Source organism: Pinus tabuliformis, chromosome X (assembly GCF_031772625.1).
Source record: "Pinus tabuliformis cultivar Carrire ecotype Pingquan chromosome X, CPIR1, whole genome shotgun sequence".
Lineage (NCBI taxonomy): Eukaryota > Viridiplantae > Streptophyta > Pinopsida > Pinales > Pinaceae > Pinus > Pinus tabuliformis.
In genome coordinates, this window is record NC_142308.1 from 540,408,356 (window position 1) to 540,431,565 (window position 23,210).

The 23,210-nt window shown below is 37.4% G+C and overlaps 1 protein-coding gene across 6 annotated transcripts in view; it reads right to left on the reverse strand.

Moving 5' to 3' along the window:
• Positions 1-23,210, reverse strand: part of LOC149141121 (DHBP synthase RibB-like alpha/beta domain-containing protein) — a 512,557-nt gene that overhangs the window by 120,652 nt on the left and 368,695 nt on the right. For 3 of the 6 annotated variants that reach the window (XR_016264455.1, XM_089448208.1, XM_089448207.1), the window contains exon 9: positions 11,213-11,268. Coding sequence is in view for 5 of the 6 variants with exons in the window: in XM_089448208.1 (XP_089304334.1) it covers positions 11,215-11,268 (54 nt within the window). In the remaining variant the exon portion in view is untranslated. Of the gene's footprint in view, positions 1-10,642; positions 10,938-11,004; positions 11,269-23,210 lie in introns of those variants that run through there. The other 3 variants (XM_089448206.1, XM_089448205.1, XM_089448209.1) reach the window with 3 other exon arrangements.

Sequence of the window (23,210 nt, forward strand, 5' to 3'; positions counted from 1 at the left end):
AAGGAGCAAGAAAGGTCAAAAGAAGAAGATATACTCCAGGAACAAAGCCTAGATGAAGAACAAATAAATCCGACCATATCTTGTAATGCATTGGCGGGAATTACCACTCCTCAAACCATCAAGATAGAAGGACAAATCAAGAAGAAAAAGGTAATAGTGTTGATTGATTCAGGAAGCACCCACAATTTTATTCATTGTAGGGTAGCAAAAGAATTGAATTGCTTCCTATATCCAGCACCAGAGTGTCAAGTGATGATTGCAAATGGAGGAACAATAAATTGCTCCGGAAAGTGCCATAATATCAAGCTATCCATGGGAGAATATGTATTGACTAGCCCAATGCTTTCCATTCCAATGGGAGGTGTTGATGTTGTACTAGGAGTCCAATGGCTACAATCCTTGGGTACAATAGCTTTTAATTTTCAAGAACTTTTCATCAAATTTTCTACGGAAGGAAAGGAAGTTGAATTAAGGGGTATTGCAGGGAAACCAGGGAAGATAATCAGCTCTAATGGTATGACAAAGCTTCTAAAAAAGGAGCAAAGAGGTGTAATTGCACAATTATGTTCGCTAGATGTTTCCACATCGGAATCATCTATTTCTCCAGATCTCCAAAAAGTCCTGGACAATCATTCCAAGGTATTTGAGACTCCCAAAGGTCTCCCACCTATGCGTGATCATGATCATGCTATTCATCTGATTCCAGGAAGTGTTCCTCCAAACATCAGGCCGTACAGATATCCCTATGTCCAAAAAAGTGAAATTGAACGTATGGTTGCAGAAATGCTAGAGGCTGGTATAATTCAACCAAGTCAAAGTTCTTTCTCTGCTCCAGTAGTATTGGTGCACAAGAAGGATGGATCATGGCGCATGTGTCCGGATTATAGGGAGCTCAACAAGCTCACTATTAAAGATAAGTTCCCCATTCCTGTCATTGATGAATTACTGGATGAATTGCATGGATCAATTTACTTCACCAAGTTGGATCTTCGTTCGGGATATCATCAAATCAGAATGAAGATTGAAGACATTCCGAAAACGGCATTTAGAACTCATGAGGGTCATTATGAATTTTTGGTCATGCCTTTTGGCCTTACCAATGCACCTTCAACATTTCAAGGTTTGATGAATTCAATTTTCAAACCATTCCTTAGAAAATTTGTGTTAGTATTTTTTGATGATATACTAATCTACAGCAAGTCTTGGAAGGATCATGTTGAACATGTTGACAAGGTGCTACAACTATTGGAGGAGAAACAATTATATGCAAAAAGATCCAAATGTTTCTTTGGAGTCCAGGAGGTGGAATATTTGGGTCATATTGTATCTCATGAAGGAGTTAAGGTAGACCCTAGCAAAATTAAAGCCATTAAGGAATGGAAAATCCCCACATCCATAAAGCATCTGCGAGGATTTCTTGGGTTGACAGGGTATTATCGCAAGTTTGTTAAGAATTATGGGAGAATAGCAGCACCTCTAACAACATTATTGAAGAAAGATGCATTTTCATGGACTCCGGAAGCAACAAAGGCCTTTGAACATCTTAAAGAGGCAATGTGCCAAGCACCGGTCTTAGCTACACCGGACTTCACAAAAACCTTTATTGTGGAATGTGATGCTTCAGGAAATGGAATTGGTGTTGTTCTAATGCAAGATGAAAGACCCATTGCTTTTGAAAGTCGTCCAATCAAGGGAAAGTTTTTAAGCAAAGCTATTTATGAGAAGGAAATGTTGGCAATACTCCATGCACTTAAGAAATGGCGACCCTACCTAATGGGAAGACACTTCAAGGTAAAAATGGATCATGATAGCCTTAAATACTTTTTAGAACAAAGATTATCCTCTGAAGAGCAACAAAAGTGGGTCACAAAGATGTTGGGTTATGACTTTGAAATCATCTACAAAAAAGGGAAGCAAAATGTGGTGGCAGATGCACTCTCAAGAAAGGATGAGGATGTGGAAGCATTGTTGTGCACCATTTCTATTATCCAACCAGATTGGATAAACGAAGCAAGGGAGGAATGGAAGAATGATGAAGAAGTGTGGGCACTTATTCGAAAGCTACAACAAGATTCCAGTACGTCTGATACATTTAGCTGGCAAAATGATTCGTTATGGTACAAAGATCGCTTATACCTCTGTAAGAATTCCCAGCTAAAACAAAAGATTCTTATGGAATTGCACACTTCTCCCTTAGGAGGGCACTCAGGATTTTTAAAAACTTACCACAGGGTTAAGAAGGAATTTTTTTGGGATGGCCTTAAATCAGATATTCAAAAGTTTGTGGCGGAATGTTTGGTTTGCCAACAAAATAAAGTTGAAACAATTAAGACACCGGGTCTATTACAACCTTTATCCATTCCAAGCCAACGTTGGGAGGAGGTTTCAATGGATTTTATCACAGGTTTACCCAAGTCTGAGGGAAAGAGTGTCATCATGGTGGTAGTTGACAGACTTACCAAGTATGCACACTTTTGTGCATTATCACATCCATTTAAAGCCAGTACAGTTTCTACTGCATTTATGGAAACAATTCAAAAGCTACATGGAAACCCAAAGATTATTGTAAGTGACAGAGATCCCATTTTCACTGGAAATTTTTGGACATAATTATTTTCTTGTCTTGGTACTCAGTTAGCTCATAGCTCATCTTATCATCCTCAATCTGATGGGCAAACTGAGATAGTAAACAAATGTTTGGAAGGATATCTTCGTTGCTTTGTATCTGATAAACAGACACAATGGGTCAAATGGTTGCCTCTGGCTGAATGGTGGTATAACACTTCCTTCCATACAACAACAAAAATGACCCCATTTATGGCACTTTATGGGTATCAACCACCATCCATCACATCATATTTAAGAGAAAATTCTAAGGTTCAGGCAGTGGAACATCACATCGAACATCAACAACAAGTCCTCCAACTCTTAAAGGATAACCTCGTGTTGGCACAAAATAGAATGAAACAACAGGCAGATCAACATCGCAGTGAAAGAAGTTTTGATGTAGGTGATTGGGTATTCCTACGGCTACAACCATATAAGCAAATGTCCCTAAAGCAAGCTAAGAAGGATAATAAATTATCACCAAAGTATTATGGTCCGTACAAGGTGTTGCAAAAGATTGGTACTATGGCATACAAATTGGAGCTTCCTGCAGCTTCTCGATTGCACCCAGTTTTCCATGTTTCATGTTTAAAGAAGGTTATAGGCGACAAGCTCCCAGTTCAAACAATATTGCCAGAACTTGACGAGGAAGGAAAAATTATATTGGAACCAGAAGCAGTCACAGAAACAAGAACTCGACAGCTACGAAATCGATCAATTTCAGAGTATCTTATCAAGTGGAAGAACTTATCCGCTGAAGATTCCACATGGGAGGATGAGAATTTTATGCAGAAGTATCCAGAACTACTCAAGCGTTGAGGACAACACTTTTTTGAAGGAGAGGGGCATGTTGGGTCCCTATAATACTAGTGATTACCCCATTACTATTGTAGTTATACCCCTTATTTATATTGTTGTGCCCCTATTACCCCCATATTGTTATTTCTGTGCCCCATAGAATCCCTCTATTGTTATTTTTGTGGCTTTATATTATTATTGTTAGGTCGGCTGGATTATATTGTGACTCCTTAGACTCCTATATATAGAAAGGAGGTTTTGTCATTTGTATCATCCAAGAATTGTTCATTTATGTAATGTAAAGGAGGTTGCCCCCTCGAAGAGGCTGAATTCTAAGGCGTTGATCTATCTTTTCTATCTTTTCTTGAGCTGGTTTCATAACAGAATTGTTCATTTATGTAATGTAAAGGAGGTTGCCCCCTCGAAGAGGCTGAATTCTAAGGCGTTGATCTATGTTTTCTATCTTTTCTTGAGCTGGTTTCATAACATTTGGTATAAGAGCTTTGGATTCTAGGGTTTCGCTGCTCCAAACAGGTCATCGTGGAATTTTCGCTATAATTTTTTTTCTGCGACGTTTCAGAAGCTAAAAAAAAAACCCGTTTGATAAAAAATTGCGCTGAATCTCGGGTCCGAATTTCAAATCTTTTTGCGCTATATTTACGGAGATATGATCTGCAGAAGTTGGTCTTTTTGCAGACTCCTAAATTACATTCCAAACATGTGACCTAGGGAAAATCATCATAACTTTCTCTCTGAGCATTAGATTGAAATTTCGTAAGAAGACACAAAAAGAGGACGGACTGTAGTTTCTTGTATATATTTTTCAGAGCCAAAGGTTGAAACAGTGACACGTGGCACTTCATACAAGTTCGCTCTTCTAGAAAGGTCTGTAATCAGGTCATCTTGGGAGATTGTGCATAACTCTTTCTTGGAGAATCTAATTTGGATAAGACTGGTGGCATTGGAAAGAGGACGCAGAGGGCTACTACAGGTCGCAATTTCAGAACTTAAAGATCCAAAAGTACAGAGTTACAGTCATTTTAAGATCGAGCTCCTAAAATCAAAAGAAAAAGCAAGATGAGGAAGTTTGATGGCAAGGATCCGGTAAATTGGATACTTCAGATGGGGCAATATTTTGATCTACATGGTGTACCACTATTACAAAAGGTATGTATTGCATCTTCATATTTAGAACCGGATCAATTTTTATGGTATGAAGGGCTTTTTTCTCGTCAACAACTTGTTACGTGGTCAATTTTCACGGAGGAAATGATAGCACATTATGAGGATACAAAGAGCAACACCACAACAATTGGAAAGAGTAAAAGGGCTTTGTGACATAGTGGAAAGCAAAATTATGGAAACCAGGAAGCATACCCCTCACAACTATAAAGATGGAAGTGTTGTTTCTCCCAGCCTTCCACAACCTACAAGGGTTACACCACAAAAATTGGAAGAAAAAAGAGAAAAAGGGCTTTGTTACAATTGTGATAGCAAATGCACTAAAGGTCATAAGTGTGCTGAGAAGAAATTATTTTACATAGGATATGAAGAGGAGGAAGAAAAGGATCAAGAAACATCAAAAGAAAAGGATATACGCCAGGACCCCACCCTAGAGAAAGAAGAAATGAATCAGACCATATCTTGTAAAGCATTGGCAAGAATTACCACTCCTCAAACTCTCAAGATAGAAGGACATATCAAGAAGAAAAAGGTGCAAGAAGTGAAAGATCACATTGAGAAAGAAAAAATGAATCCGACCATATCTTGTAATTCATTGGTCGAAATTACCACTCCTAAAACTATCAGGATAGAAGGACATATCAAGAAGAAAAATGTTCAAGAAGTGAAAGATCACATCGAGCATCAAGAAATGAATCTGACCATATCTTGTAAAGGATTGGAAGAAATTACCACTCCTCAAACTCTAGAGATAGAAGGACATATCAAGAAGAAAAAGGTTCAAGCAGAGAAAGATCACATCGAGCATCAACAAGAAGTTCTCCAACTTTTAAAGGATAACGCCACTTCGGTGCAAAATCAAACGAAACAACAAGTAGATCAAAATCGTAGTGAAAAAAGTTTTGATGTAGGTGATTGGGTATTTTTACTACTACATCTCAAGCAAGCTATTTGTGAAAAGGAAATGTTGGCAATACTACATGCACTTAAAAAATGGTGACCTTACCGAATGGGAAGACTCTTCAAGGATGAGGATGTGGAAGCATTGTTTTGTGCCATTTCTATTATCCAACCAAATTGGATAAACGAAGCAAGGGATGAATGGAAGAAGGACGAAGAAGTATGGCCACTTATTCAAAAGTTGCAAAAGATCCCAATTCAAACAATATACCCAAAAATTGAAGAGGAAGGAAAAATAATATTGGAACCTGGAGCAATCACAGAAACAAGAACCCAACAGCTACGAAATCGATCAATTTCAGAGTATCTCATCAAGTGGAAGAACTTACTCGCTGAAGATTCCACATGGGAGGACAAGAATTTTATACAGAAGCATCAAGAACTACTCAAGCATTGAGGACAACGCTTTTTTAAGGAGAGGGGCATGTTAGGCCCCTATACTACTAGTGTAACCCCTTATTTTTATTAGTACAACCCACTTATTATATTGATGTACCCATGTAGTGCCCATATTGTTACTATTGCGCCACATAGAAGCCCACTATTGTTATTATTGTGCCCTTACATTATTATTGTTATGTCGACTCTGATTATGTTATGACCCCTTAGACTCCTATATATAGAAAGGAGGTCTTTTCATTTGTATCATCCAAGAATTGTTCATTTATGTAATGTAAAGGAGGTTGCCCCCTCGAAGACGCTGAATTATAAGGCGTTGATCTATCTTTTCTATCTTTTCTTGAGTTGGTTTCATAACACAGTCACCATCACTTCAAGTCTCTGGAACTCAGTAATGTAGACCTCTGCGCTGCCAGTCTGTCTCAAGTGGGCCAGATCTCGGAAGTGTAGCTCCAGGTCCTTCCTTTCAAACCTCTCCAACAACCTCCTGGTGAACTCCATATAAGTGGTGATGTGAAGGCACCCCAACGTGATCAGCCCATGATACCACCACTCCTAGGCATCACCCTCCAAGTGAAGGGTGACAAAGCGTATGGCATCAACATCCCTCATGGGATTCAGGTGAAAGTATGTATCAATTTTTTGGATCCATTGCCTAGCTGAGCTCTTTGCTGACCCATCGTAATTTGGGAGTGTGATCTTCCCTGATAGCTTCTGCACATCTTTGTTGGATGCTCCTCCTCTATAGTGGCCTCTAGCCCCAGTAGTGCGCCTCTCCTTGAGGTGAATGTACTCTCCAAAAGACATTGCCCTCTTGATCCGTCCATCCAACCCCTCGTACTCATCAATGCCTAATGCGACAGAATGTACCAAATCCGCAACTGGGTCTGGTTTTGACTTGTCAATTTCGACCCCTTGGGGATTTTCCCTTCTCCGACACTGGTGCTCACTGCCTGCAGCTGACACTGTTGTAACTTGCTGCCATAAGACTGAAAACCACCCCAAATCAGACTCCCAATAATCTCTCCACAACCCAGCTCCCAAATCCTCCTGCTAAACCTCCAACCAAGATGTCCCTCTCTAGTGACTGTGCAGTCCAGAGTGGGGATGACGCAGTCCCTCCAACCTGCAATTCGAACTGGGTGTATGGCTGGCTCTACTGCTGCAAATTCTCCTCCAGAAGATGACAATTCGATGTGGGCAATGGAAGCCCTCCTAGGGTGGCACTCGAAGTCCACCGAAGAGAGGGGTGAGCTTCACTCCTTGGGAAGCTCTTGTGCTGAACAACACTCTGTAGCTTAGCTAAACAACCAAAGCAACAATGAAATTCTTCAAATGATCAAAATCCCCAAATACTACTCACTTCATCCTATTTATGCTTGCTCCCTTGGGCCCCACATAGGTCCCCATCAAATCTTTAATCCCACTTAGGAAATTTGAATTGCTTTCATGGGGTGCGTATTTTTAGGTGGGTGAGTGGACCCATGCCTGGAATTTCAAATCCTCTCTGCTTGTCAAATGGAAATTTGATGACGTCTTTATATTTTTCATGCCCTTCATTTTACGTTCTACGCAAATTTGTGAACGTCTACCTCCTCTTATCTAAAACTCACTTTCAACTACTTTTGCATCTCAATTTTCATTAATCTTCCTCTAAAAGTGCCTTGTTTTTCCTAAGTTAGCATAAACATGTTAATTGTTGCAATTTTATTTCGGAGTAATATCTTTTGTTTAATTCTCTCTCTTTTTAATCATATAGTCTCTTGCTTTCAAATTAAAGAAATAAGTTATTTCATTCTCAATTTTATTTTAAGTTATAAAATATTTGACATTAAAAACTATTTCAAATTGCAAAGTGGATTTAAGGCTTTAGATTTTGTTATTCATATGATAACTTTCTATTTATATAATGAAAAATAATTAGACCTTAATTCCATTAATTTTTATATCTTTAAATTTTATATGATTTTAATTTAGTATATATGTATGTGTATGTGAGAGAGAGAATTGATGAAGAAAAAAACTGCTAAGACTCATACTTAATGCTTTTGGCTAAAAGATTTATAATAATGAGATATCCATAATTTATTTTTATTCTTATTCATACAAAGCATTATAAATTCTCCAGACTTCAAAAAATATAAGCAAAACAACTAATCCTTACTTCTTATTTAAGAGTTATGTGTTATAATTATATTAATTGAACTTCAATTTCATTTAATCATTAAAACAACTAATTTATAAAACAACCCAAAATATATTATAACTAATTAAATCAACATTAAACCTAAAAAAAACAATTAAATTATTTTAAACATCCATCCAAAAATACAATTAAATTATTTTAAAAAATACACAATATCATTTTGATTTTTTTTTTAATAAGAAAAGCCTCCAACCTCAAGTGCATACCACTCGTTGAAACAACTAAATTTTTATTAACCTCAAACCATGTACATTCATAAAACTCATAAAACTAGCCACCTCAATCAAACGTACAACCTCAACAATCACATTGGGAGTAAGTCCTATGATTTCTTTAGCAAGTCAAAAACACCTCAAAATACGATAGCAACGATGTAAACTATAGACATTTTAAACCCACACCTAAAAATACTTCAGTGCTTTATTGCACTGATAGCAACGACATAATCTATAGACATTTTAAACCCTGGTTGGGCATACGAGTGGGATAAGGATGGCCTCTCAACTCTTGAGGAAGTGTGAAGTACATATGTATGCTTATGTCAATAAATTTAAAGTTTTGGGTGCATTCAATATTATTAGAATGAATGCTATCTCAATGCATTTAAATTTGAATATGTGAAGTTTCAAAATGGATATAACAAGTTCACATAAATGAATAAGATATCAAATTTGGAATTTGATATATGCAACCAACCATATTATTATATAATAACCATTTAAAAAAATTATAATCATATGGTGTCTTCTTAAAAGATTATCCCAGAAAACTTTTAGTTGAGAGAACAATTTGGTTATTAGGATTGTACAAAGTTTGAACCCTTAACCAATCCAGTTATAAACACACAAATTCTAACTAGAAATAATTATGGGTGTTATAGGACATTGCATTATACAACAAATTGACGTGAATGGTATAGATAAAAGATCAATTGCATTAGGTTTCCAAAAATAAAAATATTTTACCAAAAAATTTATGAGTATTCCAAAAAAAATTGGTAAAATGTTAGACCACCTATTGTATTGAAAGAAAAAAAATTGACTTGAAAGATGATAAATTCAAAGAGAAAACAATAGAAAGAGATATGGTGCACTAAGAAAATCAGAAATCGAATTTGAAAACATAAGATTATGATAATAAACTAATGCTAACGTACTTAACAATATTTAAATATTTAAACAAAAATGATAACAATCTACTCACAAAACCATTTGAACCATTTATAATAAACCAAGCTCTTTAATTTTCAATTTGCATTAACAAAATAAATCATGTTTTACAATGGAGGCATACCTTAATTTTAAAAAATTGTGTCATATCCTCCTCTCCTTCCATTTCTGCACAATGCCAAAAACATCTCAATCGGAAGGGTTATGGCAGCGGAGGGCAAGTCGTCCACGCTGTCCTCGACAACATTCGCCTCCATATGAATAGCAGGACTGCAATAGAAAGGCTCGTGAAACGATTCCTGTAGCCAAAAGGGAATTTCCCTGCATGAGATGGGGTCGGTGCCGGAATCCTGTGGGAAATGGGAAGGGCCCAGGGGTGCGAGGCGTAGTTGAAGATGGGGATTGGGGAACCCCGTTTCTGCAGGGCTGTATTTTAGAAAGATTACATTGGAACACAATCTGGGTGCACTAAATTATTGTGATATGGCATTGAATTTTGATTAATAAGCTTTCACCGTATTGGAGTTACTAAGGCACGCTAGAGAGCTTGAGAGTGGAGTTACTACGGGCACGCCAAAGAGCTGAATTCCTAGTTATAAATATTCAATGCAATTATGCTTTATCGCGGAGTTGTGGACTTAATACGGACACGCCGGAGAGATTGAGAGTGCAACCAACTACTTGTATTTAAACTTATGCTAAGTGGAAAATCCCTTAAATGGTATGGGTATTATAATTTTTGACGGTTTAAATTTGAAATCAGACATCATTCTGACAGGTTGCAGATATAAAAGAGACGTCATATCTGACGGGTTAAATTTTCCTCTTGCCGTCAAATACGTCTTGAAACCCAAAATACGTCTTACAGAATATCAAATTCCAGGCCTGAGTGGACCCCACAATCCACTAAAAGCACATTGACCCCCTTTTCCTAAGTTTTCCCACATATTTGCCTAGAGCCAAAAATATCAAAAATTGCCAAAATTGATTTTCTCCTCACCTTAGGAAAATTATTAAGAAGGGGCATTACAGAAGATGAGTAGAAAACCTATGCTCTAATACCATGTCAGGCCAGGTGAAGTAACTCACAAACTTGATTGATTTTCCATTAATCAAACATACATATATATACAATGACGTTGTGACCTTTGGTTTCAACTTCCAAGGTCCGATGTCTCTTCCTTCTAACAGTTCAGACTTCATTACAAAATATTCACAATTCACCAAATCCCTAAGGATTAGGTGTCTAACATAATTAAAATCATAAAACACAATGGCTTTACCATTTTATGAAATAATGAAAACCATTGCTAATGAACAATAAAGTGAAATAATACCTTCATGAACTTAACTGAAAATAAATGATATACATATATTTGAATTGAACTACATTGCATATAACTTTGTGTTGAACAAACTACATATACAAGATATAGGCATGTACTGCATAATTAACACTGTTCAAATGAAAGTAAATACTTAACAAGCCAAAATAATATTTACAAAACAATTACAAGAAGCACATTGATATCTTTGCAACATACATCACTGATCTCTGCAATTGTTTGTAAAGTCAATACTGATATAATGATCTCACTTCAAGTAAATATACAATCCTGAAAAGAAAGAATAAAACCCTAGTTGTTCAATGAAGGGAAGGAAGTTGACAACGAGTTAGAATAATTTAGGAGTTGTAATCTACGATATTGAAAATAAAGACTAAAACCTCAGTTCTTCAACGAAAAGGAGCTATTCAACTAGTCATCATAATTTAGTAAGTTGTAACCTACAATCCTGAAAATAAAGAATAAACTTATAAACTCCCAGTTGTTCTATAAGAGAAGGAACTATACGATTAGTTAGCATAATTTGGAAGTAAGATGTAACCTACGCTCAGATTAAAGTCTCTTCAGATTCTTTTGGGAGCATCCAGTCATAGCAAACACCCTGCAGGTCAAACAAACTTTTTAATACTGCGTAAGACCTAATTAAGCAGCTGATTCCATAGTCATAGCTTTAAAATATTAAAAATAGCAACAAGTAGTAAACATACACTGTCAAGTAAACAATCACCTCAAACTAGAATTAGAAATACTGGTATATTGCATGCTTATCAAATACACACTACATGGATTAGTATCTGAAATCATTTATGGACTTCTGTACGTTGTAGAATTTAAAGTACTTTTGTTACAAATGACACTATTGAAACTAGTTCAAAGCATAACTGTGTTTATTTATAAGATTATACTAACATTAAGAGAAATTGAATAGACTAATCATGGTTATCTTAAGATATGAAAATCAGTTTGCTAAAGAAATGGCAAAGCTAAGAGTGGGTGAAACAGACCATCATTCACAAATTATGTTTTGGAGGGGCAGGATATATTTGAAGATATCTCCTACTCAGTGTGATAAGCATATAGAGTTGAATGAAACCAACTTGAAAAACTGTTTCTCAAATATGACTCCACTAACTCGAGTCTAGACACATATATCTACTTGTCCAGAAAAAAATACTTCCAACATTTCTGTATTCAAATATAAGGAAATTAATTTCAGACTGTCTAATTTCTTTCACTGGTTATTGAGGTCGGGATTAGTATGGTCCTAACACTAGCTAGAAAACTTCAAGATCCTTCTAGCAACAGAAAAGATGCCAGGTTACAACAGCTAGTGGGGCACAGTTATTCTCTAGGAAGATAAAAGAGAGGGCTGTTACTATTATCACTATCGAAAATTTTCCCAAACTACTCCATGAGATTCAGATGTAACCTCCAGCTTATATGATTTAGAATTTTGTCTCCATAAACTGAACGTTGTATATTGCATTCAAAAGCCAAAAATCAAACAAGTATGACAAAGTACTCATTTGTCAGATGGATATCACATTTATTGATAAGAATGTTTGAGGCAGGTTTATCATGAAAAATAAGCAGTGCAAAGTTCATAAATAAAGCAATAGTTTGAGATCCCTATCTACAGATTTTATGTCTTAACAGTACAAGAATTAAAACTTGAGTTTCCCAAATCACATATGATCTTTTAACTATTGAATGATAGTAAATTTTCTCACTTTTTCTGCAACTCTGTATTGTTATCCATCTAAATATTATATGGTATCAGAGCCCAATTTATAGGGCTCCTGGGGGACACGAGGTGACAGTTTCTTGCAATCAAGATTACAGGAAATCTTAATTCTGTTAAACACACATGGACAGCTAGAACAATGTGAAAGATAAATCATTCAGTACATTTTTTTATTAACATAAGATACAAATTTATAGTACACATATGTGACTCTTGGGATTCAGATCCCAAGGTCTCTTGGACTGCTTAGTCTTTTCGGCTTCCACACTAACCCTTTAGGATTAGGTGTCCAACATTCCCCCCCTTAATCCGAAGGGTTATGTATGAGTCCAAGAAGAGAGCTGTAATACAAAATGTGTAAAAATTCATGGCAGCACTAGGCTGAATGTGCTCTATGAAATGTTGGTAAAAAAGGGCGGTGGTTTAAGGATGACCACCAACACTAGAACGCTTAGTGCAGTTCTCGGAACTCTTCCAAAACTGGCAAGAAACTGAAGTTTTCTGCTAGAGGAAGTGTTCTCAATCTGTGATGGTTTAAGGATGACCAACAACTCTGGAATGCTTAATGCAATTCCTAGAACTCTTCCAAAGCTGGCAAGAAGCTGGAGTCTTCTGCTAGAGGAAGTGTTCTCAATCTGTGATGGTTTAAGGATGACCAACAACTCTGGAACTCTTCCAAAACTGGCAAGAAGCTGGAGTCTTCTGCTAGAGGAAGTGTTCTCAATATGTGTTCACGGGCATCTTTGTCTCTGGCTGCAACTCTGAAACTGGTGTGGCAGGTTGTGGCTCAGGCTCGCTTGATGTGACTTTGAAGCTTGTAGATGACCATCATTTCCCCCCCTGTCAGATACAAGGTGAGAAGATGGAGAAAACTCAACTGCAAGACTGTTCAATACTCTAGAACAAGTTCTAACATGCGTTTGGAATATCTTCTTGGCTGTTGATGCCCATTGCCAAGAAGCGATCCATCCAAGATGAATCTTTGTTCTTGCAGGACGTTTATTTCTGAAGCATCTGTGTGAAGAATGGCTGGTTTTATGACAGTGCTCACATGGATGAAGATCAAAACAGTGATCTTTCAGATGGCCAACTCGATCACAGTGTTGGCATTTCACGATCTGTTGTTTTTGTTGTTGTTGTTGTTGCTGTAGAAGAGGGGCAGAGTCTAGAACAGCTGAAGCTGAACTGTCATAAGGAGCAAGTGAACTGTCATTAATGAAACCAGCACTCTGAAACTGAATGGGCTTGGCATAGTCTGGAATATGAAAGGACAAGTCCTTGTCATATCCAAGACCGGTTCTGTGCTTGTTGTGGACAAGCTGTTCCCAAGGTCTGATGATGGGCTTGGGAAGTGCAGATTGAACCTCTGCATCTGCATGTAACTTTGCTGCTTTATCTGAATGAACTGTAACATTATTGACTTGCTATTTATGGGAGTCTGCTTCATTGTTCTGAACAGAAACAGGTTCAGAATGATGACTCCACTGGTGTAATTCTTCCTGCTGTAGCTTTGTTTCAAGCTGCAAAAACTCAATATTCTCATGTGCAGTTTGCAGAGAGGTTTGGAGGTCAAAGAGAGTTTCTTTGTTAACTTTGACCATCTCATCAACAGTGGAATGAATTAGGATATTCAATAACTTTAATGCATCTTCAAGTCTGGCCATTTTTCTTCAATGTCACTTAAAAAACACAACTGAGGCAACAGCAACAGAGAAATAATATTGTACTCTTACTACAAGATATTGTAAGGGCTTATCAAGTGGCAATAATGTCGCGAAAATGGTTGATGGAGTAGGACCTGAGTAAGCTGGATGTTACCAAGTTAAACTGCAATAAACATTTCTCGTCAAGCTACAATAAACATTGGTACAATTGGGCATATGGTAAATCAACAGTCCACAGTTCGTTTCAAGAATGAACTGGAGCATAACATCACCAATGCAAAAAAAATATATAAATGTGAAGATGAGCGCTGTCCTCAACTTCAAACTTCAGAGCATCTAGCTGCTATGGAAATCATGCAAAATCTCTACAAGACACTGCTCCAAAATCTCTACAAGAAAAATGGAAGTTGAGAAAGTTTAAACTATCGATTTTATCTTTTGTTCCAATTTCTGAGAAACCACTCAATATTTCGTCTGAGCAAGTATCTGAACTCTTCAAACAGTTCTTACACCTCACAGTAGAGAATATCGTATAAGCTGGCACTGGGATTTAGACCATTGAACCTAAATGCGTTTTTATCTAAGAGTATATATCTCAATCAGACTTTGCTCCTTTGCTGACAAGTACATATTGTTTGCCCTTCAAATTAAAAATCTGAGCCATTTCTGCATATTCTCGAGAAAAGCGTTGACAATCAAATTTAACCTTCCGATAAAGCTTCCGACAATCACAACCCAGTCAACTTGTTTTCATATGAAATTCATATGTTTTCCGTGCCTGTGCACCGTCCCTCGTATCTTTCCAGATGTGAAATGGAGTTTAATTAAAAAGTAAAGCGGTTTTCCGTGCTTGTGCACCCTTTAGATGATAACATCATTCACGTTTACAGTTCTCTGGTTTACACATTTTGTGCTTGAGAAATTAGTCATGCCGTCAAAGACTCAAATGTACCAAATATATCAGAATATTTACATACAATGACTGTAAGCTGAACCCGTGTACTTTATTCTTTATCGCAGCAAAGTAGAACAGAATACAAATAGAACCGAAATTTCACACTGTAGAGACCTTAAGGGATGGCTTTGTGCTGGCGGCAAGAGATGCTCCTATCGACAAGAGCTGAGATATTCCCTTTAGGCAGTTTTACGCTCTCCAGCGAGCAGTTTTTGCAGAGGGCTTTCATATCTAACAAGCTGACCTTCAAATGACATATGTTAAACACACAGCGAAACTGAAACGCACATATTAATATTTTTGCTCGAAAAACGCCATAGCCTCCTACATATCGGTGTTACAATTAGAAAAGACAAGCAAAAGCGAAGACTAAAATCCTGCCCTCAACAATTTATTTATGCTAAAATCCTATTCTCAATTTATTTATGCTAAAACGCTGCTCTCTGCCTCTCAAGCTTTTTGGCCTGAAGAAGCATTGCGACTCTGAGCATATAAACCGTCATTAAACCTTGGCGTTACTCTCAGGTGCCCATGATCTAACATGGCTTGGAGGACACTTATCATCTGCAAGTATTTTGATGGATTTTTCAGTTAGAATCTCGGCCGACATGCACATCGTCTACTTGTTAGGATAAGGGCTCTTCTTACATTCAGATTGCTGTGGCAGCAACTCAAGAGGGAATACACAGTTCTCGAACAATTCAGACGATGGCAATGGCGACGAGGTTATTCATGGCAGCAACGACAGTTCCTTCATCTTCGTCATCATTGGCGAAACCCAGAGGGGAGCTTTCACAAGGTACATTCTCCGTCTCTCTAAAACCCAAAACACCGAATTCCCCTTATCTTCTTGGATTTTCACAGAATATTTCATATACAAACGCTTTCAAAGACCATTTCAAAATCTCCTCAGCCGTGCAGCAAATGCACAGATGGATATAACGCAAACGGACAGCGTATAATGGCAAGAAAATAGCAGGAGTTCCACGAGCAAGGATCCAAACCCAATCTTCTGCACAATTTCACTTTCCCACAATTGAAATGGACGACAGAACAGATGCTGTTATGAGAAATTTGGTGGCATTCGTCTGCAAAAAGGAAACGAAACCGCTGATGTGCTATGTGGACGTGATGGATTGCTTGATCAACACAGTCGCCGATGTTGAGGTGCTGAGAAATGGCGGTATATTGCACAACCGTTTGGGAACAGAGAATATAAAACGTCTATGACACACACAGTGTTTGTAGCAGGTCGAACAGTCGCAGCATGTCAGTGGCCAGAACGACAGAGGCAGAGAGGACAGATACAGCGCTCAGGAGAATGCGAATGTTTAGGCAGGGCCAGGCATTGATTCTTTCTGCGCCAGGCACAGGCAGAGCAGCGCATGGACAGAGGGGCGTTTCGAATCAGGTCAGCACAAAATTATGGGCAAAATTATGAGCAGAGGTGCAGGATTGACATGCACATAACAGGCCACAGAAAAACAAGTGGCTCTGATACCATGTTAAACACACATGGACAGCTAGAACAATGTGAAAGATAAATCATTCAGTACATTTTTTTATTAACATAAGATACACATTTATAGTACACATATGTGACTCTTGGGATTCAGATCCCAAGGTCTCTTGGGCTGCTTAGTCTTTTCGGCTTCCACACTAACCCTTTAGGATTAGGTGTCCAACAAATTCATATACACGTAGAATTTCACCAGCTTGGGAAGTACTGAACACAGGCATAAATGGGTTTACGAATAGAATACATATGGTGGGGAGATGGAGAGTGTATATATATATATAATGCAAAAATACCATGAGACATAAATGAATCAGTTACCATTCATCAATTAGATTTATAAGCATTCATGTCATTTATAACCATTGAAAATAACAAACTCAGATATTGCCATAAACAACATTTCTCTATCTCCAGTGCCATAAATAAGCCGACCACTGCTAAGCATTTAATCAAGAACATTTCAGCTACTAACTTCTAAATCCTAAAATTACTGAAACAGTGAATCCAACTGTTGGCATTTAATAAAAGAATATCCCAATTGCACCCCCAGAAGAAGTGTTGGAATCTGTGATTAAACCCAATTTTGGCGGTTGGCCAGCAATTCAACTGAGGTGTATTTGATTTGATCGACTGACTAACTGGACACTTGACTAGGCTGTGAGGGGTGGAAAACTAACCCACATGCACATAAAGGGCTTAAAGTCACAGGTTTTTCTAACCAGTTGCGACCGACATGGGTGATCAAAGTTCACTTCATAAACTATGTCTTAAGGGGATTGATAAGCCACTAAAATATAAATAAGTCAGCGCATGTGTTGAGCAATATGATGAAAAGTGTCATGACATGCAATACTGCACTCTGGGCTATAAAGTTGTCTCTGGACACCAATAATTGCTGTCTGTTGTTTACTTCTTATGGTTTATGCTGATAAAAATGTATGAAATAATATCAAATATCACATGTATATCATGTGAATGTTTTACTAAATATCCCTTTCCAAGAAGATCAGTTTAATTGTTCATTTTCACTAGGAGAAAATACAACATCAAAAAGTGAAACGAATAATTAAATAGAAAGGGTGCTTTTTATAAAGTCTTTATATTATTGAGGGAAAAAAAGGTAAAAAGGGGAGATCCATGGTATTTTGATGACCTATGGTATTCTAATGATAGATGTTATAAAAGGAGAAATGGAGCTCATGTTTGGGTATGCATTGGTGATTATTTTTATATTGATTGTGAGCTCTTTGAGCTTGAAGGTAAGGGTGAGATCCTGTGTGAGAAGGGTAGTTTCAGTGGTGCAAGATCCACCTTAGCTAATCTGGCCAAATTGGTTTCGGTGTTGCAAATATACACCCTAGCCAGTCAACAAGGAGGGATCACTTTAGATCTCTCAATTGTGCTTCATATCAAAGGAAAGGGAGAGCTCATACAAATCCACTCATTAGGGCTTCAGTTGAAGGAAGAGGAGGGAATCACTTAGATTTCCTCACTAGTAATCAATGTGGAGATCAAGAGGTGAGATCAATCATATCTCTCACTAGTGCCCTAAATGTTGCTTTGTAGGCCCAGTACTTGTCAATTGAATCATACATTGTGGAGGTTGAATTTGCCTTAGGAGGGGGCCGAAAGTATTGATACTAGGGTTTGCACACCCACAGTGGAAGGTTAAGTTTGTTAAGAGATAACACTACTTGAGGAGTCTGAGATTGATTATCAATTGTTGGGTGATTTACCTTCCATTTGCATGTTGTGTCACTCTAATTTTAGGAGGTCGAGATTGCTGTTAGGCAGGCTGAGTTTACTGTTCGTCTGTGAAGGTCGAATTTCCTACCCTGGAGGTCAATTTATTTGGTTTATTTAGGACAAGTTTAGTGGTTGATTTCATTGGAGTGAAGGTTGAGTCTTCTTCCTAGTGCAGGCAGAATCTATTAAAGGCCACATAATGGTGGAGCAACTGAGTGCAGCCTTCTTGGAGTATCTTATGCAACAACAGCTCGTTGGAGGGGCATATTGCTTCAACAATCCACTTCCATCCAACTCGTATCAATTCTCAAAGTGTTTATAGGTTCCATAAATTAAAGATTGACATGTAAACTTCAAAATTTCATTAATAAAATTGGCTAGGTTTAATTTTTATCTCATGGAATTATTTGAGTTCCTTGTTGTATAAGAGTTTGTGCTCAAGTTGTGTGCTAAATTTTTCAGGAAATATCCTTTCTATAAGTTGTTATTTACCTTGTGTTTGTAAAAGGGTTGTCATGCAAACTATTTGACAAAATGCTCCAAATAAGATTTTAAAAAGTATTGCAAGTTTGTTTGCTTTATTCTATTAAGGAGCATTACAGTGGTATCAGGGTTGTGCATTCTACCAAGCTGAGGGGTTATCAGTGGAAGGAAGATTCCAAGCTTCCTTTGATATCAGTTCAACAGTATGTTGATGAGTTTCTTGTTAAATTTCCATGAAACTCTACAACTACTTAGATGAATAACTGAAAATTGAAATTAGTTAACTTTTACCAAGATACAGAGTTTCTTAACAATTCATATGCAGCGGAATAAAAACATGGAGATAAAAACACATCACACAATTGACACACTTTTTTCAAGAAACCCAACAGGGAAAACCTACTTGTTTGATGTGGCTATTTTGTTGATTGTCTTGGAGCAATTGAATATACAACAAAGCAAACTATCTCTCCTGAGAACGCATTCTACTTCTCACACAAATCTCAACTACTTGATCTTGGTTCTTGCACACAATTCTTCCTCTACTGCCTCCTTGACTTGCTCTACAAACCCTACTATCTTGCTTCAATCATATTCCTCCTTCCTTGCGCACATGGCCTCCTTAATCCTTGCATTAATCTCCTATTTCCTACTGCACTTCTGGCCCTATTTCTTAGTGCACTTGAGCTCTTGTTTTTTAGGACCCCAGCTCCACACAACCTACGCACAACCAATTCTCCTAAATTCTAGTGCACTTGTGCATCCTATTCTTTAGGAAACAATTCCTGTGCTCCACAACCAAGGCTCTCTCTCACAATCTCATGAACTTTGTCTTGTTACAAACCTTTGTGCACAAAACAATTGTAATTTACTTGTGCCTTTGTCCTCTCTTTATAGGTGAACTTCGATCCATGAAAGGAGGCCCAACTTGTTGAAATATGTAACTAGGTTTGGTCTTCATAATGCCATATGTAAAATTTAATGAAAAGAGAAAAATAAATTTATTATTTGTGTTCTTAAGGCATGGGTTTCATGCTCAAGCACCCATTGAGTGCTTCTAGGTTTGTCATAAAGTCAATTGAGTCATTGTCATGTATTAAAGACGCATTTGGGCATGTTACATATTGAAAGGAAAAATTTATAGAGTCAAAATAGACTGAAAAGAACCTCCAAGACCTTGTCATGGCACAAAGATCAAGTCAGCTTACATGAAGGGACAAGTCAACCTCAAGATAGCAATTTGTACCCCTCACAAACTTATAAATAAGATGGAATTCGACCTCATTTGTACACTCACTCAATAAAGTTCGATCTCCTCAAGACAGAAGTTGGAAAAGGATGAAGAAGAAGAAGAAGATCAAGATCGAAGTTTTTGCGCCTCTCTCTCTCTTTCGTTAGGGTTTCTAATGTTTCTAGGCTAGACAAAATTATGAAGTTGCATCGAAGTTGTGAAGTTGCAAGGTCAAAGTTGTGAAGCTACAAGATCGAAGTTGTGAAGCTACCTCTACATCGAAGTTGTGAGGTTGTTGGGTCAAAGCTGTTGAAGTTGCATCAAGGTTGAAGTTGCTAAAGCTGCTACGTCGAAGTTGCAGAAATTGTTGTTGGGTTCAAAGTTGTTGGAGAAGTTGTTGGAAGGTCGAAGTTTGTTTTTGAAAGTTGTGGAAGGAAATCTCATCAAGAAGGAAGGATGACTTGGTCTCAAAGGGTCCTGGTCAAGGGTCATAGGTCTTGGAATTCGTCAATTAAAGTTCTATAAGAAGAGAAGAATTTTGGTGGGTTTTCCTCTCAATTGGAAAGGTTTTGGCATTGGTTGATTACCTATGTATTATGACATATTCTCTCATTGTTCTTTATGATTTGGTAGTTGTTTGATGATAGAGAACACTAATAATAATAAAGGAAAAAAGAAGTTAATCAAGTAAAGTAAGAATACATCACAAATAGTTATCAAAGTAAAGAGAAATCACCTACACTTGTTGCCCCCTAGATTTCTCAACATGGTATCAGAGCTAAGGTGACTATATCAAGAAGGGCAACACGAAGAAGGATACTCTAGGGTCGAAATATAAAGAGATCATCTTGGAAACATCAAGAGCATCAATCATCAAGAATGACTAACCCTGTCATCATATTGAAAGGGAATAATTAAGGGCATCAAGAAGACCTCAAAACCCTAGCTCATCCAAAAAAAGGGTTCCACACTTGAAGCATTCTTAGGAAACTCACACATTCTACAATCATTATCACGAGAAAGGAAGAATGAAGCACTTTTGGGTTTGTTTTTCTGGGCTATATTCTCCACATGTGCGAAGTATTAAGACATCCTTATCGAATAGCAACCACCATCAAGGATCAAGTTATGTGCCAAGAAAGGTCTCCTTTGCAAGCCGAAATAAAAAGAAAAAGAAGTCAAGTCAAGCAAAGTAGAAAGGAGGAAAATTTGTCCATCTTCTAGCCACACGCGTAAACTAGGGTATTGCAAAAAAGGCTGAAATTGCATAACTGCTACAACAAGCATAATTCTGAAGAAGGGCCGAAATTTGAGGTTGTGAAACAAGTCAAGGAATCAATGTGATCTCCCTTTGAGCCAAGGATCACTTTTGAAGAAAGACATCTTCACCAAGAAGACATCTTCTATTATCTACATCATCATCAAAATCAAGAAGGCATCAAGTTGAAGATTTCATCATCTAGGAGTATCTTCACTTGACAAGTAAGTATTTTTATATCTATATTTGAATATGTCAAAATGACTTCATATTGCAAGGAGAGCAACAAATTGGTTGGGTCGTCAAACTTTCTTGCATGGAAGAAGAGGATAGATTTGATCCTCATAGAAAATGAAGTCATTGGTCATGTTAAGGGTTTAATTGTCGAACTATCAAAAGAAGAAGCTCAAGCTCTATAAGATGAAGACATCAAAAGAAGAAGGAATAGCCTCATATTTTATGAGGGTGTTAGAAATAAGAGACCAATTCCAAGAGATATGAGAAATAATGTTTGACAAGGAAATGACTACCATAGTGCTCAATGCACTACTAGAGGAATGGGGCAACTTCACATCAAGCATCTATGGGAAGAAGGAAGCTACTCCATTCAATGAACTATGGTCATTATGCAAAATCAAAGAAACAAGGTTGAAGGCAAAAACTGATGTAGGACGAATCAAGCAAGCTCAAGCATTTGTTGCCATGGCTAGAAGAAAAGGGAAGTTTAGGAAGCTTGATTCTCAGAAAAAGAAGAAGAACGTGTTGAAGGTTCAATGCTATGGTTGTCATGAATATGGGACCTACAAGAGCGATTGTACAAAGCTCAAGAAGCACAACAACAAAAGAGGAAGGGAAGAAGCCCATATCACTAAAGAAGTGGAAGAAGCTGAAAAGAAGAAATTCAAGGAGGAAGTAAAAGATCTCTACTATGATTGAGATAGTCTTCCTCACCTAGTTCTTTTCAAGTTTTTGTTTCAAGTTTTCTATTGTAAAGTATAACTATCATGGTAGGAATCATTAGAAGCATGATAGGATGCATCATGTTAGGAGATGGCATCATAGAAGCATACAATTGAAAACAAGAGCTCGTGACACTGTCATAAAGACACATGAAAGATAGCTGATATAGAAGTCTATGGTTGTCACCTATAGAAGGATGTAGCTCTTGGTAACCTCATTAGAAGCATAAGTAGTACTTATGGGAAAAAGAAAGTCATCTAGTATAAAGCTCATTATACATCATTCAAAAGGAGCATTTGCAGGATGAGGATGATCAAGATCCTCTATTGGAATCTGTTTAAATTTGGTACTGGAGGACAGGTGGTTCCCTTAGGCTTTGATCTTTGGCCTAGGGAAAAGTGTCCAAAAGAATTTAATTTTTCTCCTAAAGTGACTTTATAATTTTATAAAGTTAAATCTAATTTAAAAGTGACTTTAAGTGATAAAGTTATTAAGTCTAATTTTAAAGTAACTTTTATAAAGTAAATGAAAAATTAGAAAGGAAAAGTGACTTTGGAAATAAATGACTAAGTGGGTCTTTATTAAAGTGGGGTGAATTAAAAAATAGAAAGTGAGATTTAAATGAGCATTTAATCTCAACCATTGATCTAAATCTATTTCAACCATTGGATTTAGAGATCACCCAAAAGTCACTTGGAGTTATATTAAAGGAGGAAAAGGTCATTCATTCTTTCATGAGCAGATTGGGAGAAGGAGAGCAAGAGAGATTTCTGAGCAGGAAGGAGAAGGAGACAGCAGCTTGGCACACATTCCAAGGCAGCAGTTGAGCAGATTTGTACAGCTGATTCAACACATAGTGAAAGGCAGATTTTTGCACAAACATCGAGGAGCAGTTTGCTGATTTTTCTGCACACAAAACGGAGGTCGTACAGCATTTATTGCTGTCCTGTTTGTTGTAATTTCCAGATTGCTGTGAGGCACGG